The sequence below is a fragment of the Oncorhynchus mykiss genome, chromosome Y, assembly GCF_013265735.2.
Source record: "Oncorhynchus mykiss isolate Arlee chromosome Y, USDA_OmykA_1.1, whole genome shotgun sequence".
In the NCBI taxonomy this organism is placed as follows: Eukaryota; Metazoa; Chordata; class Actinopteri; order Salmoniformes; family Salmonidae; genus Oncorhynchus; species Oncorhynchus mykiss.
In genome coordinates, this window is record NC_048593.1 from 34,863,811 (window position 1) to 34,877,727 (window position 13,917).

Genomic DNA, 13,917 nt, shown 5'->3' on the forward strand with positions numbered 1-13,917 from the left:
TGTGTCAATCATTATCTCTCATCGACAGATTCTCATGGACATGAAACGGCGAAATTACACACTTTCACGAAATAATTGTGCTTCAGGATAACCAAGATTATGTAAATCAGGAAAAACATTTATTTTTTATTTTTTATGTCAATCAGAATATACCATTGTGGGTTTGTTCGACATTGCAGCCGAAAGTGCAGGCGACTGCCGACTGGGTGACTGATCTACAAACCACCTTGCATCATAAATAACAAGTCATTATTATTTGTAGATCAGTCATTCACAATTTACCCATGATACATCATGGTTTTTATGCGTTCGTTCTCATTATACCTCAGTGTCTCGAACACGGCAACTAGCGGGCTGTATGGCTCATTGAGCTACATTTGTTGCCAGTGGTAGTGGCACAGACCGTTTCTAAACCTGTACTGTCTTTGGCAGTTAGCCTACTACTTTTGTACACGATACTTACCCCCTAGTGCCAGGCACTTAACAACACTACCATGGACATTCCGTCTGCATCTACGTGAACCGCGATAGAGGGCTAGTAAGCAAGCAAGCTAACTTTTTTGCCTGATTAAAAACAACATCCTCTTGATGCGTGATTGCATTATTAATACAAATAATGGTTTAGACGATTATAAGCTATAGTCATGAATCTTCGGGGATTCTTCCAAGATTTCAATCCCAGGTAACGTAAAGAGAAATATAACGTCTCTACGGCTATGCTAACTAACGACGTTAGAGCTAGCCAGCATATCTGTGTTGGAAAGCGCCTAGCCAGATAACGTTAGCTAGTTAGACTGCCTACTACTATTCAGTCATTGACTATCTGAACCGGTGAATCATGACAGAACGAACTATCTAACGTTAGCTAGCAGCTTCTGTAACTGGTAAGGTCAGCTAGCTATTATATTGGGGAAGAACAGCATAAGCTAGCCAGTTAACGTTAGCAATTTTAGCAAATGTTGTTGGCTTGCTATCCAGCCCTGTTGTGTGTTGCTGTCAGTCGTTTAGTATTAGTTAGTGCATGCTAGATAACTAACCAACTGAATGGCCTAAATGGCTAACTCCACATAGTTAAGTTTCCTTGATCTGGAATCGCATTGGGGGGGCGCATTTGTGTACCACCGATGATGAGTAGCAAGCTAAATTGATTGCTGAATAGATTAATGGCGATAATTGTTTTTCTCCTCACTTAGTAAGTTCCTCATCTATGCCTGCCTGCTACTGTTTTCGGTTCTGCTGTCGCTGCGTCTGGATGGCATCATCCAATGGAGTTATTGGGCTGTCTTTGCCCCCATATGGCTATGGAAGCTCACGGTCATCATCGGTGCCTCAGTGGGCACAGGCGTCTGGGCCCACAACCCACAGTACAGGTGGGCTTTTTAAACAAAAATGCTTTACTCTTTTGTAGGACTTTTTTTGTTGTCAATGAGGCTGTCTTATCAATATCAAATTGTCCTAATGAGAAAGCTGTCCGATTGTGATAGCTATCACTGCTTACTAGTATGTCTTATCTTACTGTGCCTGTCATGCTGGTTATGCAGGGCTGAGGGTGAAACCTGTGTGGAGTTCAAGGCCATGCTGATTGCTGTTGGGATCCACCTGCTCCTACTCACCTTTGAGGTGCTGGTGTGTGACCGCGTGGAGAGGGGCACTCACTTCTGGCTGCTGGTCTTCATGCCCCTCTTCTTTGTCTCACCTGTCTCTGTTGCAGCCTGTGTGTGGGGCTTCCGGCATGATCGCTCTCTAGAGGTCAGTCTGGCATTATATCCGTCATAAGGATGTTATTTTTCTCAAATAGTCTATTTAGGCTAGATATCGGTGAATATAGTATACTTGTCTACATCCCTCATTCTCCCTCTTCACCCGTTTACTCTGTTTTTCCTATCTCTCTTTGTATCAGTTGGAGATCTTGTGCTCAGTCAATATTCTTCAGTTTATCTTCATTGCCCTGCGACTAGATAAAATCATCAGTTGGCCTTGGCTGGTAAGAGAACAACCTGCCTAATATCTATTTCTGGGGAAGAAAAATGAATGGGAATTTAGTACAACTTACAGCGAGTTGTAAAATATATGTTGATATTATTAGTATATATATTTTTTTCATGTTATTTTGTTCAGGTTGTCTGTGTGCCACTGTGGATTGTCATGTCCTTCCTGTGCCTTGTGGTACTCTACTACATTGTGTGGTCAGTGCTCTTTCTGCGGTCTATGGACCTCATTGCAGAGCAACGGCGTACTCACATCACCATGGCGATCAGCTGGATGACAATCGTTGTACCCTTGCTAACTTTTGAGGTATGTGGTCGTGTCATCCATCTTTCAGCTACTATTGTGGTCAGAGAGCTGAAGAAGGTCGAAAGTTGGGAAAGTAATACTTTAAAAAAACATGTTTTACCGTGTTTGCCTTTTTATTGTTGTCTCCGTCATTGACTCTTCAGATCCTGTTGGTCCATAAATTGGATGGCCACTATGGCTCCAGCTATGTGTCAGTATTCGTGCCTCTCTGGCTATCCCTGGTGACTCTGATGGCCACGACCTTCGGCCAGAAAGGAGGCAACCACTGTGAGTTACTCCTCGACAGTGATAGCGGTGCAACAGAAATAATTGTCATATTGAGGCAGTGTTCTTTTTATTTTTCTGAGAATACAGTCAGTGTAATTCCTCAAATATTTCTCCAAACTATTTGTTTTAACTGGTATTTCTCTTTTCTAACAGGGTGGTTTGGCATCCGAAAAGACTTCTGCCAGTTTCTTCTTGAGCTCTTTCCCTTCCTGCGGGAGTATGGGAACGTTTCCTACGACCTGCACCACGAGGACGCTGAGGTGTCCGTGGAGATGCCTGCACACGACCAGCCAAAAATAGCTCCCATGTTCCGCAAAAAGACTGGTGTGGTGATCACACAGAGCCCAGGGAAGTACTTTGTGCCTCCTCCAAAACTGTGCATTGACATGCCTGACTAAATTAAAGCTTTGCAACAACTTCTCTAGAGTTTTGATGGACTTCACATGCACCAGACAGCTGTGGTGCATTGACCACCCATTTTACGAAGAGGCAGGTGAGCATAGTTTCCATGTGGCTCACTCCTAGTGAGCAGTGGGACTGGAATTCGGACCTGACTTTTTAGCAAAAACGAAAAACCATGGCAGAGTTTGTGGAACAAAGGGTACAGTAACACTTTATTTGGATAGTCCATCTGTAGATGCTGTACACACTATCAGTAACATTTCAACTATGTACTAACCTTAACCCTAGCCCTTATTCTAACCTTAACAAGCAGTTGCTTATCAACAGATAGTTTGTTAATAGTAGAGATGAACTGTCCTGGGAACATACATCACATTTCATGAAAAGATTTAATGACAAGACTTGGGAAATAACACAAAAAAATCCCCAATTTTGTACTAATGCAATTCCACAAAATACACGTGCAGCAGCTGATTAGCAAAAAATGAAATAGCACATTATCCAAACAGGTTGTTGCATGGAAGCCTTTAGCCTAGCATATTTACTAAACACAAAGAAGCCATAAATTCAAAGCACATGGATAATTGACACTGCCAGACTGCACACTCCACCCGAATGCAGTTAAACCCCACAGTATAGCCTATAAAATAATGTGTGCCTCTTTGAGCTGTCATTGTGACTCTTAAGACAGTCACAAATTTGATAGGCCCATGCACAATTCACTACATAGGCATACATCTCTGTCACCATTCAGAGGCACGAGGGAAAATTGTATCTTCTCCTGTTTTAGCCGGGGCAATTTTTCTATCCAGTCCCAATCCCACTGAAACTCAACATTCTGACATTATTCTGTAATCCATAGGTTGCATTATCAAAGGATGTCTCTCACCTATGCATGTCAAAATAATGCAATAATATTTCCCCCACTTCTCTGCGGGGTCTCGTCCTTGCTGCCCATATGAGAGTTTCGGTAGAGAATGTGTGATCAACAAACGGCATGAGAGTAGATACGTATATTTTTTTAAACAGAGTTGGTCCCCGTTAAGATACTACTTTATGTAAATGATTTTCACTCTTCATCTCCCTGTTATTCATGAGCTTTTCTGCTATATAATCATCAACTCTGTTTTGCCAAACATAGAACATATTCTGTCATTCGTTGGAGTTTATCAAGCAACTTTGACTGGTTTGACTGACGTTACAAATGTTGCGTGATTCGACAATGCTGTACTCTCTGTGCGCCCTGAATGCACTCTGTTGAGACTAGCCTACTTCTGAAATGCGCTGAATTAATTGAGGAACATGACAACACTATGAATTTATGAATGGCCTGTTTCGCAGTTACACTATCATTACTAAATATCAGTTTAATTTGCTCTGAAATCTTTAAATAGTGACGCAGCCAAGCCGAGAAGGTGGCACAGTAACCATGTCTTGGTTTAAACCCCTTTAAATGGACACTTCTGATTGTTGCTGTATTCCACGGGACTCTAGGGATAAATATGAATTATTCTCGGTATTTAAACTTGATAGATTTTCGGGAAAATATGAAGTTGGTAGTATGAACATCTTTAGAGCATCTACAGATGGACTATCCAGATTAAGTGTGACCAAAGGCACTCTTATATCATTGTGAGTTTTTCTGTTGTTTTGGCAGTAGAACCGGACGAAGATCCATTTCATTTATGTGATATGATATACTGTACAGGACATTTTATTTCCCTTGTGATGTTTTGGCCAACAAAATGTTCAAAGAGATTTTAATATTCAGATGTCTTTCACATGATTCCAGTTGAAGGTGCATTATATGCGTGTCAGTAGTTGTGCTAGCAAATTTCCCAAACCCTGAATCTTTGCATCAAGGCTTGGATGATACTGAATGATTGATACTGTACCAAGATCATGCTTATTAGGCTAACTGTTTTAAATCTAAGATTAGCTTGGGGATATTTTTTCTTGTTTTATTAAACAGTTTGAGGAGCATTTGTTGTAATATAGTAGTGTATGATATAGGATTATACCCTAATACCCATGTGTATTTGAATAGTTTTGCGTTCTTGAGGTCTTGTCCTGTGTATTTAAGTTACTCAACAACCTTGTCCCTCTAGCAATCCTTTTTATATGGCAGGATGATGTCATTGTTGCTCCTATTAATTATGCTGTTACCATAATTAATCTGATTCTGGGTGCCCAACTTCTCCAAGTTCCTACTAGTGTGTGCTGTTTTTTTAGTTAAACCTGAGTATTCTGGGTAAATCACCAGCCTGCCTCTTCTACCTTGCCAGGTCTGCATTGGGTGATGAGTAAAAGAGAACCTGCAGTGCTGCTTCTATATCATTTTACCTGTGGAAAATGCTTTCTTGGTGAAATTCTCACCTTAACACAAAATGGTACCCCCCCCCCCCCCCCCCCCCCCCCATTCCCCTTTGAACTTCTAACATATCCCATTGTTTGTTTTGTCTATGTTCTGTGACCACTCTCTCGGCTGGCCTGAGAGTTAAACATTACCTATTTGAAAACAGATTTTTGACTGGGGATGGACCAATGGTATACTTTCCCCTCTATTGTACCTTGTTTCTTACCCTCCACCATACACATTATGTTGCAATATAGCTATTTCTTTTCTTCTGGCAAGCACTTTAATACAAATGTTAAATATATACTTGCTCCAAGTGGCTGATAACTAACCAATAACAAACAATAAAGTTATTTAAAATTGTATCTGGTCATCATTTCCTTGTCTTATCAAATGCATGAACCTTTATTTCAAATTGAAAGAATACTTTTGGAAATAATTTTCTGTTTTAGCATTGTATACTTTATTGCTGATCGGTTGCAATTTACAGCGAAAGGGATACTTCTGGATTTTGGCAATGAGGCTCTTTATCTACTTCCCCAGAGTCCAATGAACTCGTGGATACCATTTTTAAGAATGTGTCCAGTATGAATGAAGTTATTTTCGCAAACCAATGCTAACTAGCGTTAGCGCAATGACTGGATGTCTACGGACAGAGAACGCTAGTTATTGTGGAATGAATGGATTCCTTGGACTTGTCAGTCACTAGATGGCACTATGCTCCCATTCTAAACATTTTGGAACTCTCATTACCTTCCTGAGACGTTTTTGTTGGATTTAAACAGGAAGTGTCTATGGTTAGTCTTGTAGCTCAAAATTACGTTTACGGTTCCGTCGAGGATTTGCAGAGTTAATTGCATTTGTTATACCAAGGTCTCTAGACAAAAGTCAACCATTGTTACTTACAATTACAATCGGATACATGTAGTCAGCCAGAGATTAGTGCGACACAAGCGCAGAACCTACTAAAGGGGTCGATTGACTGCGTGATTATGATGAGTGCAACAGCCATTTGTATTTATTAACGCAGTATCTTACGAGTGGTTTAGAGTGATAAAATACCTAGCATCTGGTTGTAACATATTCACGTTGAGTGAAGATGACATTACAAGTGGGTTGCCTATCATTCAGGCAGCCGTACGCGGGGTTAGTACTTAATGGTATAAAAAGTATTGAGACACGTTGGCGCCCCTTGTTGTCCGCAATGGAAAACTGCACTCTAGCTGTTCATATTGCGCAGAAGGACTGGGAGGGCGACCAGTGGAGAGACATGCTCACCAATACATTTGGAATGAGCCATATGCAAATAGAGGAGCTTCTGGCGTCAGGTGACAGATTCGGCCGTGGAGTCGTGGCAGGTAAAACAGTACTTTTGAATGAGTGGGGAAGGAGGACATACACAGCACATCTCATGCTTGATTTAAACTAGAGTTGATGAATATCCAACCCCCTGTCATTTCCTTGTTTCAGGCTTGGTGGAGGTGGGGGAGACTTGGTGCTGCTCTGACAATGTGCCAGAGGAGGATCTGAGGGAGATGGAGAAGGCAGCAGTGCTCACTGGGCTCACAGAGAAACACCTCACACAGCTGTCAAACCCACGCTGGCTCAAGGAACCACTTTATGCCAGAGGTCACAAAGACATTTGGACAGTGGACATCCCAGTGCAATTACTGCCATCTGCGTAGAGTAGTTGTAAAATAATGTATACTAACACGTTTCTAGAGATGACACACAAGCTTTAAAAAGGTGGAATAAATTACCAATGGACTGCATTGTGAATGATTGTATATCCTGCATGTCTAAAACCCTTATATTGACACCATGTTGCAATAGGCATTTATTATTCATTTAAATCTGTCTTCAGGGAGAATGGAAGGTAGGGCAATCATTAGAGCTCTGCGAGGTGAAGCCCTGGGGGTAAAAGAGGGTGGGAGTGCCATTCCTGCCATCACTAGTTGTACACCGAAGGTGGTCATGTGTCTGGTGCTGTGCTTGACAAGATGCTTGGGAATTCCTTTGAATCTGCAACTCCCCAGACATCTATTTGAGGACAGAGATCAGCTTGGGTAGTATAAGCCAGTGCTGCAGCTGCTAGAGCTGCTGCTGTCATCACTCCTCTCAGCCTGGGCTGGGAGTGCAGATGTCTGGGGCCAACTATATGGCTGAAGTGCTTAGGAGTGGAGCTCTGCAGTTCAGCCTAGTCAGAGTTGCGTTGCCTGTGTCTGCCAAGCTTGAGCTATGCTGGTGGCCAGCGCTGTTCTTGTTGCTGTTACCCAACTTCTCCCTCCTGTGCCAAGTCTCGTGCATTTGAGCAGCACACATCTCTTCATTTGGGGTAGTAGATGTTTGAGTCATTGGCAGAAATTGGGATTGGAGTAGTATTGCAACGGCAAGGTAAAACAAATCAGTGTCATTCAATTAGGTCACATGTCAAAATGTAGGCCTCGGAAACCACAACACCATTTGATATTCATACCAAAGGTGCCTTTGACGTGCATGCTTTGTATTCCTCAGCAATAAAGGTGCTAAGTGAAGTCGATCTCGATACCAGGGAAAGTTATTTTAAAGCCATAGATGTTGAGTTGGTGCACAAAACTCTTCAAGACAATAGTTTGAAAGATTTTGGGTGGTTCAGTGCGTTTCAGCACCTCCGACGTGAACAGCTACTCGTCTATCACTATGTACATTCCGGTCTGGTCCCATCTGATAAGATTCTGTAATATCGCTCCGTAGCGATGGTCCACATTCTTTTGGGTAATGAAATGTGGTACAAGTTGGCATCCACCGGTGCATTTTGAGTCTGAGCAGTGTCTTTCCGTGGTTTCTTGGAAATGGTTTTCTGAGCAAGAATCTGGAATGCGACTTTTTGTCCTCGACTCCAGAGCGCATACCAATACAGACTGAGTCGAGGACGCCGTCTTTGGTAACCGAAATGTCACACATACTTTTTTGTATTTTTTATATGCAACGTAGACATCTAATGATAAGATGCTAATTATACTCCGATTTCAGAGCACTCTCGTCTGATTGTGCCAGAGCGCAGAATAACAGATGCATTCAACACCAATTGAATATGGCCGGTGTCAGTAAACGTCAGCAAAAAAAGCTAATTAAATTGTTGCCAGCAGCACAGTTAGTCACCAACGCTCTGGATAACATGAACACAGCTTAACCTGCTCTGCTAGGGTAAGAAAAATGGTCAGTGAGGAATTCTCTCATTTCTGCCTGGAAGTAGCTAGCAAGCTATTTTGGGTGCTTGACTGCCGTTGTGAGTTCAGAACGCTCGGATTAACAATACTCAACCAGAGCGAACCACTGAATTTACGAACGCCCAGAGCACACTTTGAACGCCCTCTGGCACTCCAGAGTGAATTTACGAACGCACCTAGTGTCACAGTTCAGATTGTTACATTCCAAATAAAATGGATCAAACATTTTAGGTCTGTATATTTGGGGGAACGAGGATGATTAATTTATTTCACTATATTGTAAGAAACGAAATGTCAAAAGCTTTGCGTGTTGGTCCAATTGAAGTTGGGATGTCATGAATATATATTATGTGCTCTCCAAGGTGCTAACCAATACATACTAGTGGAGGTTCTTTCAAATATGTGAAACGACTATCCAATCAGACCGGTCTCGTAGTCAGCTAGCGCGAGGCTGTGTATGCTACTCAGCTGTTAAAGGGAAGGACGTCGGATCGTGTGACTGACTGCGCTCAAACAAACACAGGTAGGCAGACGACAGGGCCTTTTGAAAACAATTGTTTGGAATATATTGGCATCCTATAGGAAATGTATATTTTGGTAGACTTTTTCCTCATTCTTGACAATGTGTTCATATTTCTATTCATACATTTGGAAGTTTAATTCATTAGTGGCCTTTTTATATTAAAAGGATTCTGGTTCTTTGGGTAGATTATCGAAACGTAACATTTGTGTATTGAAAAGCATTGGAATTTGTTTGATTCAAAGTTGATCTTTTAATATTTTTTTTAATATAAAAAAAATAATAAATGAGTGTTCATTGTCGAGCATATAAGTGCATTAAAATGGCTGGCCATTGAACGACTACAATCAGCCATCAATTGTTATTTCAATACTGAAAATCTAATGAAACGACGCCAATTTGTTTTAATCTCCGATCTACATTCCCTCAATGTCGAACATTTTATTTAGTTTCTTTTGCGTCTCCTTCTGGTTTGAGTTTTCTGTGTTTGACTCGGTGCTGCCATCGCTATACCAGTCATGGCTGGCTTGTACAGCCTTTGTTAATGACAGCTCAGCTGTGCGCCGGGCGGTGCTTGGATAACTTTGACAAGCTGATGTAATCTCCGCGTTTGGAAATGAAATGTATAGGTCTATAGAACTCGAAAGAAGCCTTTTCAGTTGATCAAACGATTGAGATCAGAACGCATGTAATGCGTTGACGTTGTTCCCGTGCCATTTGTAATCCGTGGCTGTGTCTGAGTGGCTTTGTTGTTAAGCCCTCCCCTAGCAGGGAAGCCGAAGCCATTTTAATCAATGCACTCCTATAGGAGATCTACCCTTCATTGGAACCAAATACAGTCCCCATACAAGCGCCTTTAGAATTGTGTTCAAATGTGGTTAATGGGTCTATTTGTGAAGGAGAGAAATACAAAACACGAAATGTTGATCAAATTAAAGGACAGTTTCTGTCATGAGAATGTATCGCACAAAATGGAAGATGAGTAATTCCTGGTGAGGAATTCGCTTCTAACCGCACGTTGGCCTATACTGAGTTGCATCACCAAAGCATGCACTAAAAATAATGTATTTAAATTAGCCTAATCTCGGATGTGCGGTTTGACGGTGGATGACATGAGTAGCCTAACTATCTCTTCAATCAACTAGCTCATTTTCTACTTTGAATTTAGTGTATATATATATATATATATATATATATTATATATATATATATATATATTTATATTTTTTTTATTTTAATCCAGGCAGCATTGCTATCTAAAAATCTGTTATAACAGGCCTACTTTTTTTAACCTACTTTAAGGCACTGTGTGGGTCGGCGTGGGCTAACCAACAAAATATGATTAAATAAATGTAACTGTACAATAGCTGGAATGAAAAAATATACATAACTTCATCTTCATACATAACACTAAACTTGTATTATGGGAATAGCTGGGCATCTTGTCTTGAAATACTTAAGTATAAACTGTTTGAAAATTTGCCCGCCATAGAAGGATCATTGTGATGTGCTTTTGGGTTCCAGACTCCGGAGAGAGAGAGCGTTTTAATTTAGCTTTAATGTCTTTGTCTTGTAGGAGCTGGTGGACGAGATATTCTGGTGGTGCAAGAGAACATCCACCATTTTTCAGAATGGCCAAAGGTGACGCTCGTAAGCCGAAGGGCAAGATGTCTGCCTATGCCTACTTTGTTCAAACCTGCCGAGAAGAACACAAAAATAAGAATCCAGAGATCCCAGTCAACTTTTCAGAGTTTTCTAAGAAGTGCTCTGGAAGATGGAAGGTAGAGGAGCAACATGAAACGTTGAAGTATTTCAGTGTGAAACAATTTTGTCATGATCATTATTTTCCAACCTAATGGTACTAGGCAAGCATAGTCCAGTCATATCCATCGCTATGCCATCTTAACATTTTACTTGCCACTTGTTTTTCAGACAATGTCTCCAAAGGAGAAGTCAAAGTTTGAGGACCAGGCCAAGCAGGACAAAGCTCGCTATGATTCGGAAATGACGAGCTATGGTCCTCCTGGGAAAAGGGGCAAGAAGGCACTGAAGGATCCCAATGCGCCAAAGAGACCTCAGTATGTCTATTTCTAAAACTCCGTAATCATCTATAGAATTGTTAATTCATTTAACTACCATCTTGCACTATTTCACATAGGTGTCTTCAGATTCATTTTAATTGTGCTTTTGAAGCAATTTGTATTTGAAGTGATATTGATATGCTGCTTATTGTAGACAATTCACAACAATGTGATTCCTTTTTGAAGGCCTGCAACAATCTGTAAAGACTACATTTCCTTCTCTTACAGATCTGGATTCTTTGTTTTCTGTGCTGAGCAGCGCCCCAAGATCAAAGCCCAACACCCAAGCTTTGGCATTGGGGATGTGGCCAAGAAGCTTGGTGAGATGTGGAACAACTTGACAGACTCCAATAAGCAGCCGTATCTTGCCAAAGCCAACAAACTCAAGGAAAAATACCAAAAGGTAACGCTGTTGAGAACTCTATTTGTCTCAAATGTGCAATTTAATGGTATTTTACCACTGTGCTCTGACTGGTGTCACATAACAGGGAATCACTAGCTAAATATTGCAAAACCTGTGGATTAAGACTTTTGTTTATGGTTTCTAGGATGTGGCAGATTACAAAGGAGGAAAAGTGGGTGGGGCAGGAGCCTCTAAATCAAAGAAGGCTGATGATGATGAGGACGATGATGATGATGAGGACGACGATGATGAGGACGAGGATGAGGATGAGGAGGATGATTAATCATCTTTGACAAATTAGAAAATGGTATTGTGTTTGGATAAGACACTGGCTGGTGAGCAGACTCATCTGTAGGGTTCAATTGTCCTAGACCAAAACATCAAAGTGGTTTGAAACTGTTTTCTCCCTGTAGTTACTTTGTTTGTCCTTTGGGTCTTTAACACTGTGCTCTCAGTGTTCTCCTTATCCCTTTTGTTTTTCTCAGTTGAACAAGCCTATTTAAAGCAATAGCCTAAGAGTTCATACCCTTTAACTCCTAAAAGATGTGTAAGGTGGCGTGTGTGTGCTACCATATGGCTATTGAAATAGATTTTATTTAATTGTTCTATTTTATTGGGATGTTCATTTCAAGGAATTGTAAGTTTGTGTTTAAGGGACTTGAACCAGTGTTTATCTGTATCTAGACACACAATCCATAGACTTCAGGCAGATGTCCAGTCTGACAACCAGGTATTTAACATTGCCCTGACCTATTATAACAAACACCTGTGCTTGAAGCAGGGCTGATCCATTTCACTTTGTAATGGCTGAAAGGAATGACTTAGTTTTTTTTTCTTTTCATTCGGTTAAGTGGAATGACTTAGATGTGAGGATGTCTCCCTCTTGACTGACATTGACACTACATCTGGATGAGTTTGGACTTTCTTTCCACCTGCAATTTTGTTTTGTATGTTTAGGATACCTCTGGTTTAAAATAAATAACTACATTTTTACGTTCTGTGTGGCTCCAAATTGATTTCTTCCCTGCATTATGAGGACTGCATTTGTTTTATTTTTAAGTTGTGTATGCTGTAAATGTATTACACTTTATGCAACATACTATTTTGATATTACACTACTGTTCAGTAGTGACTGACAGTCATTTGCCTCTTAAGTGGGAAAAATATGTGAACTGGAGCCCATCTCTCCCCACATGCAACGGACAAAACACTCATCTGAGTGGAGTGGTTCACATGTTGGATAAATAACCTGCAAAAGGGCAACAAAAGGTTGCATGAAAAGTCAAGGAGAAATGTATGTTTTTAAATGACTGAACATCAAACTTATCAATAGATTTAACCCTTGACAAGTCTCCTGACTTACGACAAGGTTGTTAAATGGAAACCTCTGGTGAATGATGCCGCCTGACAGGATGACTATCAAAATGTCACCTTTTTAACCATGACCATGGAAAAGGTTGAGGTTGCTGTGTGGTCCTTCAAGGTGGCCCTGGAAATATCTTACAGCCAAGATCCTTTTGGATTGCTACCAGGGTTGCCCGGTCTATCAAACATTTTAGCCCAATGACATCTTAACATGAAATTAAGAATGTTACTAGAGAATTCGCCCTTATTAAACTCCAGATAATTTTCCTTTCAATGTCAATTTTGACGTATAATTAAGCAATACGGCCCAAGGAGGTGTGGTATATGGCCAATATACTATAAAGGACAGCCCTTAGCCGTGGTATATTGGCCACATACGCATGTTTAGCGGGTGTGGTGTAGTGAAATGCTTGTGCTTCTAGCTCTGACATTGCAGTAATATCTAACCATTACACAACATACACCCAAAACACATATCTAGTAAAGGAATGGAATTGAGAATACAAATATGGACGAGCCATGTCAGAGGGGCATAGAATAGGATACAATATGAGCTAGATAATGCAAGATATGTAGACAAAGTGACTAGTGTTCCATTTATTAAAGTAGCCAGTGATTTTAAGTCTGTATATAGGCAGCAGCCACTATGTGCTAGTGATGGCTATTTAACAGTCTGATGGCCTTGAGATAGAAGCCGTTTTTCAGTCTCTCGGTCCCTGCTTTGATGCACCAGTACTGAGCTCGCCTTCTGGATGATAGCGGGGTGAACATTCAGTGGCTTGGGTGGTTGTTGTCCTTGATCTTTTTGGCCTTCCTGTGACATCTGGTGCTGTAGGTGTCCTGGGGGGCAGGTGATTTGCCCCTGGTGATGCGTTTGATAGACAGATAGACAGGATAGCATTTGCCTTATCAAGCTATGATACAGCTGACAGGATGCTCTCAATTGTGCATCTGTAAAAGTTTGTGAAGGTTTTACGTAGGCTAGTGGTTAGAGCGTTGGGTTGAATCCCGAGCTGACA

At 41.0% G+C, this 13,917-nt stretch overlaps 3 protein-coding genes across 3 annotated transcripts; all 3 read left to right on the plus strand.

The window, feature by feature from the left end:
- Positions 1 to 295: 295 nt before the first annotated feature.
- On the plus strand, positions 296 to 5,685 carry LOC110510166 (transmembrane protein 185-like). Its single transcript, XM_021591529.2, has 7 exons — positions 296 to 682; positions 1,194 to 1,370; positions 1,542 to 1,749; positions 1,901 to 1,984; positions 2,119 to 2,295; positions 2,439 to 2,562; positions 2,716 to 5,685. Exons 1-7 carry the CDS (start codon positions 645 to 647, stop codon positions 2,958 to 2,960), a joined length of 1,053 nt encoding a protein of 350 aa, XP_021447204.1. The 5' UTR covers positions 296 to 644; the 3' UTR covers positions 2,961 to 5,685.
- A 462-nt stretch (positions 5,686 to 6,147) lies between these two features.
- On the plus strand, positions 6,148 to 7,092 carry cx04a (CX04A protein). Its single transcript, NM_001165084.2, is given in 2 exon segments — positions 6,148 to 6,678; positions 6,791 to 7,092. Coding segments are annotated over 2 exon segments (474 nt in total). The 5' UTR covers positions 6,148 to 6,419; the 3' UTR covers positions 7,006 to 7,092.
- A 1,812-nt stretch (positions 7,093 to 8,904) lies between these two features.
- LOC110510168 (high mobility group protein B3) lies at positions 8,905 to 12,531 on the plus strand. Its single transcript, XM_021591530.2, has 5 exons — positions 8,905 to 9,052; positions 10,626 to 10,830; positions 10,982 to 11,127; positions 11,359 to 11,533; positions 11,679 to 12,531. The coding sequence occupies exons 2-5, from the start codon at positions 10,681 to 10,683 to the stop codon at positions 11,814 to 11,816; spliced, it is 609 nt and encodes a 202-aa protein (XP_021447205.2). The 5' UTR covers positions 8,905 to 9,052; positions 10,626 to 10,680; the 3' UTR covers positions 11,817 to 12,531.
- Positions 12,532 to 13,917: the final 1,386 nt, after the last annotated feature.

What these genes read in the sequence shown, in the direction of transcription:
- LOC110510168 (XM_021591530.2), top strand. Translation starts at nt 10,681, where the DNA reads ATGGCCAAAGGTGACGCTCGTAAGCCGAAGGGCAAGATGTCTGCCTAT. An exon ending in AATGCGCCAAAGAGACCTCA is followed by an intron (nt 11,128 to 11,358) that starts GTATGTCTATTT and finishes CTTCTCTTACAG; the next exon opens with ATCTGGATTCTTTGTTTTCT. An exon ending in TCAAGGAAAAATACCAAAAG is followed by an intron (nt 11,534 to 11,678) that starts GTAACGCTGTTG and finishes TATGGTTTCTAG; the next exon opens with GATGTGGCAGATTACAAAGG.
- LOC110510166 (XM_021591529.2), top strand. Translation starts at nt 645, where the DNA reads ATGAATCTTCGGGGATTCTTCCAAGATTTCAATCCCAG. An exon ending in GCCCACAACCCACAGTACAG is followed by an intron (nt 1,371 to 1,541) that starts GTGGGCTTTTTA and finishes CTGGTTATGCAG; the next exon opens with GGCTGAGGGTGAAACCTGTG. An exon ending in GGCATGATCGCTCTCTAGAG is followed by an intron (nt 1,750 to 1,900) that starts GTCAGTCTGGCA and finishes TCTTTGTATCAG; the next exon opens with TTGGAGATCTTGTGCTCAGT.